Genomic DNA, 20,880 nt, shown 5'->3' with positions numbered 1-20,880 from the left:
CTCACAGTTCCAAGGCAAAAAAGAGTGCATGTAGTCACAGAAAAGAGCACAGACCAGAGACCAGGGAGGAGTAAACACCTCTCCTTTGATCATATAACCTTAGAAGAACTAAAAATTTGCAGGTGCCTAGAAGTAGTTCTGACAATAGCTGTATGAAACCTCTGACAATTAGGACAGAGTATTCTCCACTATGAGAGCAGAGTCCTACTTTGACAAAGAGTTCAAAAGTCAAGTAATTGGCTGGGAATATGAGCAAACAGAAAAATATAAGGCTATAGAATCTTATTTTTTGTGACAAAGAAGATCACAACATATAACCAGAAGAAGATAACAGAGTCAAAGCTCCTGCATTCAAAACCTCCAAGAAAAATCTGAATTATTTGCAGGCCATGGAGGAGCTCAGAAAAGGATTTTGAAAATCAAGTAAGAGAAGTAGAGGAAAAATTGGGAAGAGAAATGAGAGTGATAGAAAAAAATCATGAAAAATGAGTCAACAGCTTGCTAAAGGAGGCCTAAAAAAATACTGGAGAAAATAACACCTAAAAAATGGACCACCCCAAATGGCAAAAGAAGTGCAAAAAGCCAAATGAGGAGAAGAATGCTTTAAAAAGCCGAATTGACCAAATGGAAAAGGAGGTACAAAACCTCACTGAAGAAAACAATTCCTTCAAAATTAGAATGGAGGAAATAGAAGGTAATGACTTTGTGAGAAATCAAGAAATTTTAAAACTGAACCAAAAGCATAAAAAAATAGAAGACAATGTGAAATATCTCATTGGTAAAACCTCTGACCTGGAAAACAGATCCAGGAGAGATAATGTAAAACTTATTGGACTACCTGAAAGCCATGATCAAAAATAGAGGCTAAGACATCGTCTTTGAAGAAATCATCAAGAAAAACTGCCCTGATATTCTAGAACCAGAGGGTAAGATAGAAATTGAATGACTTCAGTGATCGCCTTTTGAAAGAGATCCCAAAAGGAAAATTGTGAGGAATATCGTAGCCAAATTCCAGAGTCCCCAGGTCAAGGAGAAAATACTGTGAGCAACCAGAAAGAAACAATTCAAGTATTATGGAAACACAAGATCTAGCAGCTTCTACGTTAAGGAACTGAAGGGCTAGGAATATGATATTCCAGAGGTCAAAGGAGTTGATTAAAACCAAGAATCACTACCCAGCAAAACTGAGTATAACTGACTTACCTTATTTTCTAATCTATCATGTCCTTTGGGCTGTTTTTTTTTTCCTGTACAATTCTTCTCTTATAACATCAGACTGTTTGCTCATGTCTCCTGATTAGATTTTTGTTGCCTTTCAAATGACCATTAATTTTAATTCTTTAGAAATGTTGGTCTTCCTTGACTCACATCTAGCTATATAGTATCAACTAAAGAATTGTGATATTAAAAAGATGTGCCTTTTTTTCTTAGGAGGAAATAATAAAAAAGTTATAAAAAATGGATAATAAAAAGTTCTGTATAATTTTATAAATGCAAACGAGCATGTTTTCTTATTCCTCTTCATTTTAGGTAGAGTGGTATTGCGGATAGAAAGCCAGAGTTTGGAGACTGGAAACCTTGGGTTTTAGTCTCAGCTGTAACATAAGTCAGCCCTGTAACAGTGGACAAATTACTTAACTTCCCAGTACCCTAGGTAACTCTGTAAGACTGACTTGCAGAAGAATTCACATGTATGGTCTGTATCATATTGTTTGCCTTCTTAAGGAGTGAGAGAGGGGCAGGACTGAGAGAGAATTTGGAACTAAAAGTGTTTTTAAATGAATGTTAAAATTAAAAATATAATTGGGGAACAGTAATATTAACAAAATAAACAAGAAAACTTGTATCAGACACATTGGTAAATGGAGTTTCTTTATCAGGATTTACATCAATGAAATCACAGGTCCAAATGGGAAAAAGAAAAGAAAAGAAATGTGCTCCAAGAGATGGGAATACAAAGAGTAAAAGTAAAACACCCCTGCCCTCCAAGAAGTTTGCATCTTACTTGGGAGAGACATCACCTAAAAGGGAGTTGTGGCTGGACCAGTGGTATTTTGGGTCAGGAACATTACAGGAAGGTGTGTGGAGTCATAGTGTAATTCTCAGAAAGGACACACCCTTTCTGGGTATGATAGTGTTGATTTGATTTTTTGTTGACTATAGGGAATCTTTTTTGTGGTTCAGAAAGATAACTTATTTTTTTTCTTTTGATTCTCTACTTGCTCAGAGGATACTTTTTTCTGTGTCATCTTGATGGTCAATATGTCTTTCTTTACATTTTGCCAATTTCTCCTTATTGGTTTTTCATGCATAGCTAGGTGTCCCTCAGTTACTTTTCTCTCTGTTTATGAGATTATGAATTCATGGAAATCTGGATTGAACTAAAAATGGTGAAAATTTACCAGTCAAAAGCCCAGGGACTCAGAACATTTGATGGAATGTTGGTTCAGAAGTCAACCCTGTGACACTGTAGCATGATGTGAAGGTGGCTGGGAAATAAAGTTTGGGGATTTGGGCTAGAGAATGAGTTTGACCACACACACACACACACACACACACACACTTTCCATAGGTATGGTCTTTTGTAAAGAAGGGAGAAGTACATTTAAAAAAAAATCTTTTCTTTGAGGTCAAGGGCAGCTAGGCGGCACAATGGATTGAGTGCTGGGCCTAGAGTCAGACTGACTCATCTCCCTATGTTCAAATCTGTCCTCAGATGCTAACTAGCTATATGACCTTGGGCAAGTCACCTAATCCTATTTGTCCAAGTTTCCTCATCTGTAAAATTAACTGGAGAAGGAAATGCCAAACCATTCCAGTATCTTTGCCAAGAAAACCCCAAACAGGGTCACAAAGAGTCAGACATGATTAAAAAGGACTGAACAACAACAAATAGGACCAAGTTTAAAATGACAACAGCAATTTTTCATTTTTTCATATTTTCATTATTATAAATTATGCATATTGATATTCTGGTTTTGTTTATTCTGTATCAGTTCATGTCTTCCTAGTCTTCTTGGAATTCTTCATATTCCTTTATTACAATGCAATAACTTTTTATATTATTGTACCACAATTTTCTTAGTCATTCCTTAATCTATAGGCATATCTTTGTTTCTAGTTCTTTGCCAAAAGCATTGCTATGAATATTTTAAATGTGTAGGGAACCTTTCTTTCTTTGACATCCTTGGGGTGGGAGACCATGGGTATTTTATTATTAAGAATTGTTTTGGATTTTTCTCATTTATGATTTTTTAAGTTTCTTAACTGTTATTTTTTCCCCCTCTTTTATAGCTGTCCTTTCTTATCTAGTTTGGTGGACATACATAGGCAGTCCTCTCCTCCCCCCACGTCTTTTTCAAATTTTGGTATTTTGTTCATTTAATAAATGTTAGTTATCTAATATGTGCCAAATACTATGCTAGGTATTGGGTATACAATACAAAGATAAAATGAGAGTCCTTAACTGCAAGGAATTAATGTCCTTAGTTTTGATTTTTGAAAATATGACAATTGTACTTACTTTAATTCTTAATAGAATCGATGAGGGCATAATATGTAGGGAAGAAATGATCTTAAACTTATATACAGTTTTTTAGGCTTTGTTTCTTTCTGCAAGTATGAATTCTTCTCTTCTATTTCTACATTAACTTTAGCTTCCATATATAAGAGTGCAGTCTCATCTCCTCTCTCATTTGTCCTCTAAAAAAAGTGTGATATGTTGGGGATGCAGTTTGCAAGGGAGGGGATGGGCAACTATAGTTTTTTAAATGCTTTATACAGTGAGTCCTAAGTGAAAAGGGGTTCAGTGTTCTAGATCTTGTTAAATTTTGGAATCAGGTAAAAGGAATGCTAATATTTAGTGGAGTCTGTTTTAAAAATTAACCTAAAGTTGTTTAGTACTGTGAGTAGTAGGCATTAAAAATCACTTAATAACATTTTGCTGCAGGTGTTCCTCTGAAGTATTTTTTTTTTAAAGACAAGAGTTCTACCACTTAAGGTTTAACCACCTTTCTTGCCAAATGCAGACACTCAGTGGCTTCTAGTAATCCATCTCTGTGTGTAGCCTGATGGTAAACTAATAATACTCAGATATCAGAAAGGGATGTATATGAAAGATGTTGTGAAGGTAGAAGCAACAAGACTTGGCAACAGATTGGATATATGGGATGGGAGTATTCGAGAGTATGTTCAGATTGGAAGCCTGGGTAGCTGGGAGGTTGTTGGTGCTCTCAACGGTAATAGGAAAGTTTGAAACAGAGAACAGGTTTAGAGGAAAAATGAGTTAGGTTTTGGACATGTTTATTTTAAGATGGTATTGGCCATCCACTTGGAGATGTCTACGAAGTAAATTGGTGATGTGAGACTAGAACTTGAAAGACAGGTTAGGGCTAGATAAGTAAATCTGGGCATCATCTGCATAGAGTTGATGATTGAATGCAAAGGGGTGTATTACCTCTGAAATCAGTCCATTCTGCTTTTAGACAGACCTTGGATTATTAGGATTTTTTTTGCTTATATCAAACCTTAAGCTGGTCTCTCGGCAGCTTCTGTCCAATTCTGCTGGTTCTCTAGGGAGCTGGGTAGTACGCTAGAAGGGCAAAAAAAGACAAAGCAGAACAAGTCTAATAATTTTTACGCATGAGAGACCTTCAGATACCTGAAAAATACTATTATGCTGTCTTCCCTATTGCCTGGAAATCCAATACAGATGACATTTAGTAAATAAATATCATTTGAATCAGTATTGCCTAAAAATGTAAAATTTTTTATCAAGAATATAGCAAAAGAGATTCAAAGCAATATGGTCATCACTTATGGGAGCATTTATATATTTTTGTAGTGGTAAGAGTATATACTTTCATTTAAAAAGAAAGTGCTACAAAACTGAAATTGATTTCCTTGTTTATTTTTAAATCAGACACTTGGTTTTGGAAAAGATTGAGAATTTTGAAGTCATGCTACTGAAAATTTTTGTAGTTTTCCTTTCTTAGAAATTTCAAAGTAAGCCAACTATGAATAAATAAAACTCCCTTTACCCCCTTACAATATTAATTATTCATTTTGGAGAGCAAAATCATTTTAAAGATGAATTTAATTTATCTCTAATATTGATAGCATATGCTTTTCTTGTCTGTACTCTTAAGCTGTTAATTTTATTAATGGCAAGGACTATCTCAAGCAAATCACTTTACCTCTTTAGGCTTTAGTTTTCTCATTTGTAACATGAGAGGGTGTACTAGATAACCTCAAAAGTCCTTTTCTGCTCTAAATCTCTGAAATCTTATGTTCCCAGCCCCATTTATATATAGGCACTCAATGTTTGCTTGACTGGAAAATGTAGTAGATTATATAGCTTTCTGTTCTATCAGGGGTCTTTAGATAGCAAGCTTGTTCTTAAATTTCCATGTCAAATTTTAGGGGCCTCAAAATCAGATTAAAGAATTAGAAGTATAGATAGGCAAGCTTAACTACCTCATAAGAAATATTTGACAACATTGATAACTTGTCCTATGAATTTTAGGTCCTATGTATTTTTCTTTGGTATGGATGCTTACACCACTCCACTGTGCACTCTACCACTCTGATATCTTGATGTCTTTGTTTTTGTATCCAAAAACTTGTTTAGAATTTTGGGTCTTAAATTCTTACTTGGATTGTGTGAGAGAGCTTATTTAAAAGTAAGGAAATTTCATATAAATTGCCCAATAATGTTGTTATAATTTGAATGGAACTTTTAAAATGTAAATTTATGCTCTGGTTTATAAATCTGATCTTAAGAAGATATGAAGGGAATATTTATTACATAAATGTTCTGTATGTTATAAAAGAAAATCTGTGTTGCATGCTATGTGGTCAGGTCACAATATTATATGTTGGAAAAATGTGAAATGAATATAAAGTAATTACAAAGCCATTCACATTTCAATATAGAGTATTTTTTTAAACTATTGAAACATTATTCTTTGATTTTTATCTTGTTTAATTATTTTAGATATCTTGACATTTGAAATTTTATCATATAAGTTAGGTTACAATAATGAAGCTCATTTACATTTTCATAGTTCGAGTAGGTAGTTTTGTAGTGTAACAGAAAATCACTGAATTGGGGGGGAGGGAGAAGATATGGATGTGATTTTTTTCTTCAAAAGTCTGTGTCCCCACAAAATAGGACAATATCATTTAATTCTTGCGTTTGCCTGAATATTTTTTGTATGGGTTAACTTACCCTATAGTTCTTTAGGATTTACTGAAGACTCTTCTAATTCTTTTTTTGCATATATCTTCTCTTGCAGGATAACATTTTGCCATCTGCCTTTCCAGAGCAAATGGCTCTATGTGGGCACCGAAAGAGGTAACATACATATTGTCAACGTTGAATCCTTCACACTCTCAGGCTATGTCATTATGTGGAATAAAGCCATTGAGCTGTAAGTTTGGTCACGTATTCCGTATTTTAAAATTTTATTACTACATATGAACGTGTCATATATTAGTTGTTTAATGAATGCTTGTTAAAAGGAACTGAATTCCTGCCAGATGCTTCTGTTAGATTTATATTCTTCCCAATAGTGACCACCAGAATTTTTTTAAAAATTTGTTGTCTTATATTTATAATATATTATACATATGTTACATATATTATAATTATTTTTAGAATTTATACATCATCATCTAGGTGGCCTAGTGGATTGAGTGCTGAGTCTGAAGTCAAAAAGACTTGGGTTAAATGTTGCCTCAGAACGCTTACTAGCTATGAGACCCAAGGCAAGACATTTAACCTCTGTGTCAGTTTTCTCAGCTGTAAAATGGGAATAATAATAGCACTTACCTCCTGGGGTAGTTGTGAGGATGAAATGAGATAATACTTGCAAAATGCTTAGTACAATGTCTGGCACAGAGTAGGCACAACATAAATATTACTATCATGATGATAATGAGGAATCCTTGTAGGTTTAGTGTTGTCTGAATTCTTACTTATCTAGACTACTACAGTTACCCCTTCCACATTGTGACTTTCCCCATTGCAGTTTCTATATATTGCAAAATTAAATGGAATGTTTTGGGAGTTCCGTAGAAGCCACGGATGACCAAAAAAAAGTTTAGAAACTCAGAAATGTGTAAAATATATGTATGGTATTGGATAATATCAACAGTTTATCTTTTAATACCATAAATATGTCCAAATTTTTTTGTTTGTTTGGTGTTTTTTTTGCTTTTTGGAGGGAAATTGGGGTTAAGTAACTTGCCCAAGGTCATACGGCTAGGTTTTTGTTTGTTTTTTTCTGTTAAGTGTCTGAGGCTGGATCCGAACTCAGGTCCTCCTGACTCCAGGGCCGGCACTCTATTCACTGTGCCACCTAGTTGCCCCAATATAACCAAATTTTACAATAAGTATGCACTCCATAAAAGAAAAAAAAAATTCAAATTTCTTCTCTGGTATGAAGGGAGGGCCAAAAATTTTTACATGGATTTTCCATTTCACAGGGATATTCCTTGATATGGAAGGAATAACTGTACTTGATAATATTTTTTAAAAGATGTTTGTTAAGATATATATAACAATTGTATGGTCTATCTTGAGTGGAATTTTAGATTTCATTTGATTATTTTTAACAGATGTATTAATGTTTCTTTGCTAAGATATACAAAGGAGAAGAGACAACATGGTGTTGTGAATGGAGACCTTACCTTGGAGTTCAAACACTTTTCTGGCACACTTTTGCTATGTGCCCCTAGACAAGTAACTTAACCTCTCAAAACTCCATGCATCTCTTTGAGACTATAAATTGCAGAATGGTTGCTGATCTGCATTGGTAGAGGAAGTTTCCTTACTTCTACACCAATGAAATTATTATTTCTTTTTAAAATTTAATTAGACGATGCTATAAAAACTTATGGATCTTCTAAACAGATCTGATTATAATAGGACTATAATAATTTTTAATTTTTCCTTTCCCTCCACTATTCTGTTACTTACAAATACTGATTTATTCTTTTGAAATTCATTGCAAATGTAAAATTGTTGATAGGTATTTCATTTACTAAGCATTAGTGAACTATTTTAATTCTTTGTTATATCTCTACCTTTTGACATAAGAGTAATTTAGTGATGTGCTTCTCATGTGTGGGTACAAATGTAATAGACAGGAAATTTCAAGCTCTTTTCCTTTTCTATGATAGGGATACAATTATCATATATTAGTCCCCTGTTTTTCATTATCTTTTCCTACTTTCAGTACAGCACAACTTCAAGTGGGTGGGTCTGGTAGCAGGTGTCCATATAATCTCACAGATGGCTCTTGAAGTGGGAGTGGTCTCTCAACTTTATAGGGATTTAAGAATAGGGACATGCTTCCTCCCACTGAATAGGCATCAACTCAACCATATTCTTATCTTTAGGGGCCTTGTTTCTCTGAGCACTAGTGGGTGTTATTGCTTTCGTTGATTACTTACATTAACATAGGCCATCAGTTTATCTTTAGTTTGGTCTATTTGTGATCTGGGCTATGAAATTAAATGGGCTGTCCTTCCAAATGGCAATATTATAGAAGAAAGGAAAGGAGTATATGACATACTTCTTTGTGATAGCTTTTAGCTCTGCCAAGGACAATCTTCATTTAGTTTCTATATGTAGATTTAAATGCAATTGTAACCTTGAATAGATTTTTTTTTCTTTAACAGTTGTTAAATAGTAAGGATCTTAATATAATTCGGCACTAGCTATATCTTCATGAAGGTTCATCTCAGTTCATTTATATACTTTTTATAGGACAGAGTCAGTTGGCAACATAACTTCTGTTTTTAAAAAATATTTGTTCACATCCTACTTATTTAGCTTTATATGATTATATTTAAGTCTTTGAAAATTGTTTATTGAGGGAAATCTTATTATAAATTTTTTCTTCTTTAGGTCATCTAAATCTCACCCAGGACCTGTTGTCCATATAAGCGATAATCCAATGGATGAGGGAAAGGTAGATTGTATTTTAAATTTTATTACTAAAATATTTTTGAATGTTCCATATAAGGACAAAAAGCACGTTAAAAACCAAAAAATACTTAGCTTGATATCAGAGGTTATATATCTTACCCATTTTGTTGTTTGTTAGGAAAACAGTAGAAAGGATTAGAATAATTTTCATTGTAGGAAATCTAACCTGTGACCTACAAATTGCCAAATACAGTAAGCTGAACTTAAACTGGACTCTCCTGAAGTAGTATGTGTGGTAACTATTGGGCCTGGCTTTTGTACATATTGAGCTGGTTATCCCATAGGCATCTCAGACTTAACATGTAACATGTCTAGAACAGAATTCATTATTTTACATCCCTCTTCCCAACTTGCCTGTAACTATTGAAGTTACCTATACTTGCAACCTTGGTATCATTTTTGACTCCTCACTGTCACTCAATCCACCTATCCAGAGTACAAACCTTGTATTTTACCTTTACAGCAAGCATCCCTTCTGTTCATCCACAGAGCCACCACCCTAGTTTAGGCCTTCATCACATCTTGCCTAGACTGTTGCAAAAGTCTTTTAATTGGTCTCCTTGCTTCAAGTCTCTCCCCACTACATCTTTCACTTAGCCATCAAGGTGACTATGTTACCTCCCTTCCGAGAGAAGGGAGTAATGGAGGAAACGAGCATATTAAGTGCCTGTTGTGTGTCAGGCACTATACTAAGTAGTTTTCAAATATTATCTCATTTTATCTTCGCAGCAACCTTAGGGGAAGTGGCTGTTTTTTTTATTCCCATTTTACAGTTGAGGAAGCCAAGTCAGACAGTTTAAATGAGTGGCTTAGGGTCACACAGCTGATAAGTGAGTTCATATTTGTACTCAGGCCTTATGACTCCAGGCCCAGTGAATATCACCTGTTCCACCTAACTGCTTCCTGAGTGGAACTCCTGTGGCTCCCTGTTACCTCTAGGATCATACTTTAGCATTTAAAATGCTTCAAAACTTGTCACCTTCCTCACTTTCCAGTGTTCTCACACTTTATTCCTCTCTACACAATCTAGAATAGAGCTTTATTGGCCTCCTTGCTGTCCCTTATACACTGTATTACATCTCTGTTTTAGTGCCTTTCCATTGACTGTCTTCACTACGGGAATGCTCGGCCCTCTCGGTTCTGCCTCTTATTTTCCCTGGTTTCCTTTAAGACTCATTCAGATCTCATCTTCTTCAGAAGGCTTTCTTGATTCTTCTTGCCTCTTTACTCCCTAGCCCCTCTAGTGCTTTTCCTTCGCAGACTGCCTCTCATCTATTCTATAAATATCTCACATGAATCTAGTTACATATATTTTCTCTCCCTACTTGATTGTAAGTTCCTTGAAGGCAGAGATGGTTTTTACCTTTCTTTGTGTCCTAAGCGCTTAGCGCAGTGCCTTGTTACATAGCAAGTCCTTACGCAACGTTTTTTGACTGAGCTGAAGTATAAATGCACCAAACGTTTATTGAATTCTTTATACTGATTTAACCAAGTCAAAGTATGTTGATTTAATTTGGAGGGTTTTAGCAAGTTCTGAGAATTTCTCTGTCTCCTTGTCTTCTGTCACAGGTCTTAGTACATTAATAGTAATCATCTTCATGGTAGTCTTTTTTGCAAATGCTTATGTTGAGTGCTGCAGTCCAAAGTGATAAAATGTTCTGTGAAATTATGTTTCATGTTACCTTTGGATGCACAGTAAAACCAGCCCTTTCAATCCTTTTATTCTGTTCCTCAGGGAGTAATTGTGAGCTAGCCTTTTATTTAAATGCAATTTTCTTTTATATGGTCAAGATTGATAAAATGTATTTCTTCTGTTAGTATGTACACTCAGTTATAGAACTTTTCTTTTATATGGTCAAGATTGATAAAATGTATTTCTTCCATTAGTATGTACACTCAGTCATAGGACAAGGATCTTGTGTTTAGAATCCTAAAAGCTAAATTAATATTCATAGACTGAACACTATGAGTCTTTCTTCATGCCCCCTCTGCTGACACTTTGTCACAGTCAGTTTGGAAGCAGAAGGGAGTCATATAGGACTGAAATGCCTTTTGTATTTTTCTTCTTTTCCTAGGTTGTTTTGCCCAAAGAATTGTTCACCAAATAGCTAAACCATGGTGATGAGCCTCTCTGTACTTAGGACTATTCCTCTGAAAGTAGACAGCCTATTGCTATGACTGTAATTGAAGCCTTTGTAGCATCATGGTAGAAGAACCTGCTGAAATTTGTGCTCCTTTGGCACAACTGAGGGCAGGATTTGTGGTTGCTGTTTGTTCTACTTACTGTTCCCTGAATGTGCCCTTTCCCGGTGCTGAGATTATTTCATTCCTTCTCCCTGGAGTACCTTCCTCCTCACAATTTTCTCTCCATGGTATTTGAGAAATGGTATAGTCCAATTCTGATTAGACTAGAGTCTAACTCTAATGTATTTTTAGGGTAGGATCCCACTTTATATTAGACAAAAAAACTAGATCTTATTTGTTATTAAAAACAGTTTGAAGGGGGCAGCCAGGTGGCTCAGCGAGTAAGGGCACCAGTCCCAGTGTCGGGATGACCTGGAGATCGAATCCGGGCTCAGATACTTAGCACCACACCCAGAAATAACTGGCCATGTAACCTTGAGCGAGTTACTTAACCCCAATTGCTTTAAAAAAAAAAAACAGTTTGAAGTTGCTGAAGAAACAACTTAATGGCTTTTTAGTTTCTCTATGGCAGTATGCATTTTTGGTTTGCTGCCTCCTTGGAATCAGAAGAATCTGACAAGAGTAGTACAGACAAAGCAAACTCATCTTAGAGATGTTATTTATATCAACAGGAATAAGTATGCAATAAAAGACTTTTAATAAAAAGGAAAATATATAGACAATATAATATATTTTGGTGTTAGTTTTCCTTTCTAATGATTCATTTAAAGACTTCTGTAAGAGCAAAGGTTAAAATAAAACTCCTCTAAATATAATTAAATGTACCTTGTAAACAATTTTTATTTCCTTTAGATAATTATTTTATTTATTTTTTTCCTCAACTTAGAGGCTGTTTTAGATAATTTTGGTTTCTGGTCTATGTTGTCTTACCTTCTGTTTGGCTGATATGTAAGAAAGGGATGTTATTTCCTTTTATACTACTTAATTTTCTTTTACACTACTTTGTCATAGCACTAATTATTCCCACGTAGATCTTACTTTTTCTGAGTTATAGGCCTCTGCTACTCCTGTCTCAACTTCACTCCTAAATTGTTCATTAAATGGCCTTGTGCCAAAGTCAGTGATTGAATCACGAAGGGCAGTGGTATGAGGCCAGTGAGGCAAGATGTCCCAATAAATCTTAGTGCATTTTACTGTTAAAGAGTTTAAGCTTAAAATTGTACTTGGGTCTCTAGGTTCACCCTCAACAAACTGCTTTCTTTTTAAAGAGAGAGACCTTAGTTTCTTCACAGTGTTTATAAACCATCCACTAAAGCAAAATGGGTTAAATATGTATCTTTACAACATCTTCTGAAGATTGTCTCCATAACTACTATACTAACTACTATACTATACTAACACTATAAACTAATTTTTATGTGTCCTCATTATCAGTAGTGAATTTTTCCTTATAGCTACCAATAAATCCTTATTTCCTAGAGTAAGTCAATTTCATATTGTTCTGTACCCATAGTAAAAGAAAGATTTTAGGTCAATAATACTCAAAAGTAATGAAAGCTCAATGTCACAGTAAATGTACATCAAAAGCATTCAAATCATAATTTTAAGTTCTTTGAGTAAAAGGATCATGTCTGTTATTTTACAAAGTATTTTACTCAAATATAGTATATTTTTATATATATTAAGTGAATATTTATATGCTTCCTTGAGTGTTTATTAATTTTTTAAGAATTAGGTATTTAGTTGTATCCAGAGACCCATTTCCCAACATCCCCTTCCTCAGCTTTTGTAGTAGTTCTGTGCTTCTGGCAGTCAGTTTTTAAAAGTGACCAAAAACAATACATGAGGGTAAAATAGGCATGGAGAACTTTTGAACCCTTGAATAGGAATGCACAAATGCATAGGTCTCCTGTAGAAAAGCATTATGAGCCAATGCAGTATTAAATTTCCTTATACTCTTTGACATATTTTTCAAAATATCTTGTTTGTTATTTTTATGCATTATTGAGGTGTTTTTTAAAGAAAATATTCACTAGCTGTTTTAATCCTTAAACCTGACATCTAGTAATAAAGGCCTGCCTTATCATTATAATGAAATGTTAACTCAGTTTTCAAATGACCAAAGTATTTAGAGGGGATAAAGAAAGGAAATATAAGAGAAAGCAGATTTTACCAGGAGGTTTATGGAATTTTAGATTGTTCAGATGAAAAATTTTGATTATCCTATATTAATCATGTATCCAAACTTTGAATTCTAGAAGTGTGTACTAAAAAAACAGAATTAAAAAATACATTTTTAAATTGACTTTGAGTTGTATTCAGAGTATCTTGTATTTCATTGGTTATAGTATAGTTATAAAAGAAAGATAAAATAGCATTTTCTTTCTTAGGTTCCACTCTTTCTGTTCGAGAATTTTTTCCTGTGTTTTTCCAGTAGAACCTTGGACAAGTAACATAATCAGTCTTTGTTATTAAATACCTGACACTAGTTTATATTAAACATGTAACACTTAAAAATTTTTGCACTGCTTTAGGGGGAAAAAGACATGCAATTCAGTGTAGTAGGGATTAAAAAGATAAAACAGTAAGTATTTAATGACAAAATTCCATTCTAGAGAATTGAAAATGTACTTCTTGGGTTCAACTCTATGGTCGTATTTGTGATTTTTAGAGTAGTTCTTTAAAAAAAAGTAACTGAATAGTTAATATATATTGAAAATGTCTAATTCTGAAAAACATAAATGAAATGCACACATGCATTTACCTATGTGCATGATAATGAGTAATGAAATAGTTCAATGATTTTAGAAGTTATCACTTCAGAGCAAATGAGAAAACATATGATTAAGAGGTTTGTTCCTACTAAAACCTTTACTTTGATGATAAATGATGCATGTAAATGGTAATGTTCCTTTTGATAATGGCTTTCTTTTATTATAGCTTTTGATTGGCTTCGAGTCTGGAACAGTAGCATTATGGGACCTCAAATCAAAGAAAGCAGATTATAGATACACACATGATGAGGTGAGTCTCTTTAATTAAAAATCAAAATATTTTGCTAATATTTTATTTTTTGCTCTTTAAAGAGTACTGAACAAGATTCCCCTAGTACTTGGACTAAAGTTGAGCATCATTTCCTTTCCTTATTTGAAGAGATGGAAGATTATGTGTGGAACCTTTCATGTACTATCAGATTTAATTAGTGTGTTGGTCATTTTTATTGAACTGCTTTTTTCCTCCTTTTCTTTTTATCTTTTATTATAAGAGAGAGAAGGTTGATAGTTGAAGACTGAGGGATTCTTTAAGGTTATATAATAACAAAATAAATGAATAATTTTTTTTTGAATATTAGTAAAACAAAGTGAATATCTTTTTTAAAAAATGATGTTAACTTTTTCTGGCCACAGAATACATTTAAACAGTAACATTTTAGATGACCATTTAAGTTAATGAACTTTCCAGGGATTACATTAATGTAAGTATTGGGAAAAAAATCTCACTCAGTTTTTGGAATTGATCTTTTCACTTGTGTACCGTGCTGAATGTTAATATATGTACATATATAATATACACTCATTTACATGTAGCTATATGGTGTGTATGTACACACATTTGTATATATAATATAGTTTAAAACATTAAAATAGCTTTACATGTCTACTTTTGTCACTATGTATATTCAAGAAGGTAGAGAATTTATAAGGCTTATAGAAAAATGAAATAATGTATATGTGTAATATAGGTCCTAGTCAGAATATTAATTATTAGTAGTGTTTTGTCTAATGACTAATCATGCTAAGGGGAAAATTAATATCCCTATATGAAAAATTATTACTTGAAGTTTGTTTAATATTTGCTCCCCATATCCAGATGTCCACTTCCTGCCCCCCACCCCATTTCCTACTTCTAGTAGCTCAGTTAACTTTCTACTTTACTTAAAAGATTGAGACTATCCACTGATAGAAGTTCATTCATCTTCCCCTTCCATATCTCAAAATATTTCAGCACCATCAGCTTTTCTTTCCTCATTCCCTCCTAACCTAAGGGGTTAACCTTGTTACTATTGCTAACCTATTTATTTTAGCCTTTTCCCTTTCTGTTTTGTAAAGGACCTTTCTTTAGCTGTTATTCACTCTTTCTCTTGCATCTTTAGTGTTCTCCTTCAAATTAATTTACATATTGTCTTCCTAATCCTAAAATAAAGCAAACCTTCCCTTAACCCATCTTATCTGACTACTCAAGCTACTAACCTATTTATTTCTTACTATTTACTACCAGTCTTATTGGAAAAAATCTATATCTCGTGTCTTAACTCTGTACCTATTCTCGTTTCATTCCTTGCCTTCTAGGTTTATTTTTAACCTTTCTACTTAAATTGTTCTCATAAAAGTCACCAAAGACTAAAGATCAAATCTGATAGTCTCTTTTCAGTCTTTATGCTCATTCATCTCTCTGTATTATTGGATACTTTTTCTTTCCTTGGCTTCAGAGACAAGAGGAAAAAGTACTTTTTTGGTTCCCTTTCTTTTATTTCCTTTCCTCGATCCTCTTCTTTTCTTAAGTGTGTGTTCTTTCATTTACATCTTTTTACACTCCTTTGTTCTACTGCCCTTATTCTCGAACTTTATTGATGATTTTAGTAGTCTTCTAACATATTTTCTCTACCTTATACTTCTTCCTCCTCTAACCCATATTTTTGTTATGTATATAGATCTTGTCAATACATGTTTTGTTATGTATAGATCTTGTCAATACATGTTTTTAAAATAAATAAAATAGATAAATATTCATGATAAAATAGCTCTCTTCACTATAAATTGATGGAACCATCTGGGTACTGGGCATGGAAAGGTCAGAACAAAATGGGTAATAGGCATTTGGTTTCTGAACTTAGGGAAGAGTAAGAGCACCTAGCTAATATAGACCATGTGAACTCTATATATTTTTGTAATGTTAGCTTTGTCAGCTTTGATCACTGAACCATTGATAATGATCATGGAGAACTGGAGAAAGTACCTGTGTGAAGGGTTTAATGGGATCAAGTTATTGGCTGTTAAATGCATACTTATATATGATTAGGAAATAGAAGCACCAACTTTCATCTGAAAAGGAATAAGCAGATAATTGAGGCATCAGGAAGCTGACATGAATTTGAACATTTACCCATATAAAAATAAAGAACTGGACTCACATAATCATATGAAGTCTTTGTGGCTCTGTGATATGACTTTATGATGTTTTCTTATTATTTTCTCCCATTTGTGAATTTAGATCTTTAAAAAATCCCTTATATTAAAAAAATGAAGCTTGTATAATCCTTTCCATTAAATATATTAAAGTTACTTTTTCTAATTTAAGACTTCAGTTTTTCTATGACCTGAGCCCTAGGCCCAAACCAAATTATTTACCTTTAAAATAAATCATGTAAGTTCATTTGAATTGAGGTTTTCCTTTTAAAAATTAGTGATAGCAGCAAGACACACTAATAATTTACTCTTAGATATTGACAGAATTGATATCTTAATTAAGTTTTGAGCTACTTGGAATTGACTAAACACAGGTGTGAGATCTGTCTTTTTAATTTGACCTGTCCTAACATAACAGTCAAGTGAAGGATACTGTATTCTTAAAAATTTTCTTTCCAGGCCACTTCTTTGCATATTATAAGATCATCACATATCATAAAACTTTAATCATAAGATATTAATCTCCTGATGTTTAAGCATTAGGTGGCAGAAAAATCAGTATGATTAATTTTTTTTACTCTATTTATACACTGATTGTTTATAGCAGGAATTGACAAATACCAAATCCAATGCATGCTGTTTTTATTTGGATCAATGAACTAAGAATGTTTTTTTTTAATCTTTTTAAATATAATGAAACTTTACTTAAAAATGCAAAAACATTCTTGGGTCACAGGCTATACAGAAACTTAGGAGATAGAGCACTTAGCTACACTTTAAAGTTCAAGTCATCTAGATGTGATTAACTCTACATTTTCATGTGATGATAGTCCTGTCAGATTTGATTACTGAACTATTGCCAGTTTGCAGGACAGATTTGACCCATTAGCCATCTTTTGCTGACCCCAAATTTATGGGAAAGTTTATGGCTTCAGAAATGTAAATAATTTTCCTCTTTATAACTTAAGCCCATTCTTCTTTACAACTCTACTATATAAATGTGTATCAACAATGCAGTATTCACAATGCCTACGGTAACTATAAATATGCTGATATGGTTATTAATCACAAAATATTCCAGGCTCTCTAAATGGGGGTTAATGCTAGAACATTTATTCAAATACCAGAAAACTGAGTCCCAAAACCAGAAAGTCAAAGCCATCAGAGTAGTTATGAAGTTGGCACACTTAGTTAATGTAGCAAACACCCACATTGTTAAGCCTTCAAAACAGAACAGGCTACCTCAGGCAAGGATCCTCCTCTCCCCACTCACAGCAATTGATCAGCATCCAGGAAGCGTGCTCCCAGCAGCTCTGGTCCCCTGCAGTTTCCATCCCTGGCAGTCCTCAGAAGGCAGAAATTCTGACTGGCTCAAAAAAAAGAGTTCTCACCTCCACCTCCCCTTGGCCACTACCGCTGCCGCCACCACCACCACCACCACCGCCAGTCACCACAGCAACTCTAGCTTGGCTTCCACTTCCTCTTGCTCTACCCCTTCCTGCTAGGTCAGCAAGTCCAACAGGGCATGGAAGATCTTTAAAATCCCATAACCCTTACAAAATGTTAGCTATTATTATCATCATCACCATTATTGACATAGTCCCTGACTATTCAGGGCCCTCTTTTGTTTTTACTCTCTCAAAAGTGATCTCATCAACTCCTGTAGGTTAAATTATTACTGTGATATGACTTCCAGATCTCTCTATTCAGCTCTAGTCTCTCTCTTGTACTCCAGTCCTGAATTACCAACTGTTTTATTAAAATTTCCCCTAATTACAGATCTGATCATACTGCACTCCTGCTCAATAAACTCCAGCGACTCTAGGATAAAATACAAACTCTTCTATTTGTCTTTTGCAAGTTGGCCTCAACATCTTTCCAATCTCATATACATTACTTCCCTTAATTTATGGGTCATTCCAAACAGGTATTTCTCCCTTGATCATATCTAGTCATATCATTTCTTATCCCTTTGTTCCCCACCCCCCCTTTAAAAAATTTACATTTTTTTATTCTGAACTTAAACACTAAGAAAAAAATTATTTTAGTATACACAGCAGAAGACAAAAAGAGGATTGTACATGATACTATGGATCTTCATTTTCATACTGCTTGCTACTTTAAAAAAAAGAATGTAATTTCCACACAGTGCTTTCACACCTCTTCTACCTATCTCTTTATCCTTCAGAACTTGCTTCTGTTATCCTCTGTGCTTAAAAAAAATATCTCATGGCCCTCTTTCTTTTGATTGCTTTTGCTTTTCTTGTTTCACCTATTCCCCTCTCCCAGACCCCATTAAAAACAAATGACAGGAAATTTTTTTTTAAAGAAAAAAGCTTAATTAAGGAAGATGAATACACATAATTACTATGTCAAAAAATGCACATCTCTATGCCTTAAGGAGGCAAATAATATGCCTCATCATCAGTCCTCTGAAGACATGGTTTAGTCATTGCATTTATCAGTATTTTTAGGTCTTCTTAGAATTTGTTCTTTTTTATGGTGTTCTTATTCTACTATAAATTATTCTTGGAGTTCTACTCACTTCATCCTGCAATAGTTCATTCTTCCCAGAAGTCTGAAACCTCTTTTTGTCATTTTTTTTAACAACATAGCAATATTTGATTGCATTCACATACCACAGTTTGTTCACTTATTCCCCAATTAACTTGAGGCTTAACAGTTGTTTGTTTGTTGATCTGTTCATTGTTTTTGAGAGTTGCTGTGACCAAAAAATTGATCACCCTACAGCCAGCTTGGAGGCGGTGAGCTTCTCTGATCTTAGCTAAGTTTATCCTTAGATACAGACATGTAATTTGTCACTGGGTGTATACTGGAAGCATTCCAAACTCTGTTTGGTGCCTTGTTTTGTTCCACTAGAATAGCCTTGAAGAATTCAGTGCCCTCTTCACATCAGAGTTGTTTTTCATAACACATGACTAGGACTGCCATAGATGTTATTACCTATTACCATAGGAGTAATTATGTTAAGTAGATAATAACTCACAAGAGCACCTCACTTCTGTTTCTTCTCCTGTCCTTTTTTGTTTTTGATTTACCTAAATTTTTTGCTCTACTAACCTTTAAGTCGTTCACCTACCTCCTCACTGGTGGTCAGCTTTTGTTTACATTCTGAGCTTTGTTCCCTTCTTTTTCCTTCAAGGCTTGGCCTTTTACTCCTACACTGTCATCTTATTGGAAAGTGAAAAGAACCCTGGATTTGAGTTAGATTTGAGACTTGAACTCCTCTCTTCAGACTTCCGATCCAGACTTCTTCCCTACACCCCTGTATTCTGTTACTTTCCTTATATGACAGTCTTACAAGGATTCACTTTTTTCTCTTCTCTCAGATGTTAGGCCTCCTATCTTGTCTTCACTTTTCTGACCAAATATATTCTTTTCTTCCTTTGTTCTCCACTTGGGTTGCACTGTCTACCTTCTACCTTTTTCCTATTTATATCTTTCCTACTTCCTAAGTATTTTTTTCCCTATTGGCTGCTCACCTTTGATCATAATCTGGCAATCTCTTAGCTCTACAGGTGGCAGCAGTTAGGGTAAATGGCATTTGTATCTTACACATATTGATACAATTTTTCAGTGTACAGTCTGTATAAAGGTGATGTGTGTGTGTGCAGGCAAGTGTGTGTGCATAAACAAAGTAATGGAGTAAAATCTGTTAAGAAGCTCATTGAGGAGAGGGATTATTTCATTTTTTGTCTTTGTATCTTCAGCACCTAGCATAGTTCGTAGCACTTCAGAGGTATTTAATAAATGCTTAATGATTGGTAGATTTGAAAGATGATAGGGAATCACAGAAAATTACTATAAACACTTGATGATCTGTATATAAAGTACCTCATTCAGGATTTAACTCCTTCAAATATTTAATGACAGATATTTCTACCTCTCTATTATTTCCCTTAACATTTCTGGACCATTCCCACTGAGTGGTATGTTTTAAAAAAATTTTCGGTATTTTTTAATATTATCCCAAAGAAAAAGAAGAAAAAAGGCTAAATTTGTTTTTTTGAAAATAAATAATGATTTCTTAGAGTACAATACAAATAATATTTGTAGTACTTATTTTTTTTTGTTAATAGTAATCAAGAATTGGCTGTATATATAGAAAAGAAGGTTGATGAAATAATTTAATTTTGTGGTGTAAGCAGTAGCTTATTTTCTTTATGAAACAACAACAAAAAGATACATTGTTTAATAGATTTTAGACTTTCATTGTGCCATGGTAATACTTTGGTTAAGTTAATTATTCCCATAAAAGCTGCTCAGACAGTACTTATTTTCAGGGATGTTAATGATGCTTTTAAGTATAAAGCACTTTGTTTACCTAAAGCACTATATAAAAGTAAACTATCATTATATCGATATACTAATCTGTATATATATATATATATATACACACACATATATGTCACTAGCAAAATGTTTTCATCATATTGATTGAGGAATTTAAAAAAGGTAAAATTAATTATTCATCAATTTCAAATGAAATTTTTTTAATAGTTAACATATTAAGGAGTAGTCTTGTGCTTCTTA

The 20,880-nt window shown here is 33.8% G+C and overlaps 1 protein-coding gene across 4 annotated transcripts in view; it reads left to right on the top strand.

Moving 5' to 3' along the window:
* Positions 1-20,880, top strand: part of STXBP5 (syntaxin binding protein 5) — a 202,417-nt gene that overhangs the window by 43,917 nt on the left and 137,620 nt on the right. For all 4 annotated transcript variants that reach the window (XM_069069727.1, XM_069069725.1, XM_069069724.1 and 1 more), the window contains exons 5-7: positions 6,297-6,431; positions 8,915-8,978; positions 14,081-14,164. In XM_069069727.1, coding sequence (XP_068925828.1) covers positions 6,297-6,431; positions 8,915-8,978; positions 14,081-14,164 — 283 coding nt within the window. The remainder of the gene's footprint in view (positions 1-6,296; positions 6,432-8,914; positions 8,979-14,080; positions 14,165-20,880) is intronic.

The sequence above is a fragment of the Petaurus breviceps genome, unplaced genomic scaffold, assembly GCF_028583685.1.
Source record: "Petaurus breviceps papuanus isolate PSGF00001 unplaced genomic scaffold, PetGlider_PUasm1.0 90784, whole genome shotgun sequence".
NCBI lineage: Eukaryota > Metazoa > Chordata > Mammalia > Diprotodontia > Petauridae > Petaurus > Petaurus breviceps.
Note: the sequence above shows the minus strand (reverse complement) of the source record. Positions and strands in the feature narration are given on the sequence as shown.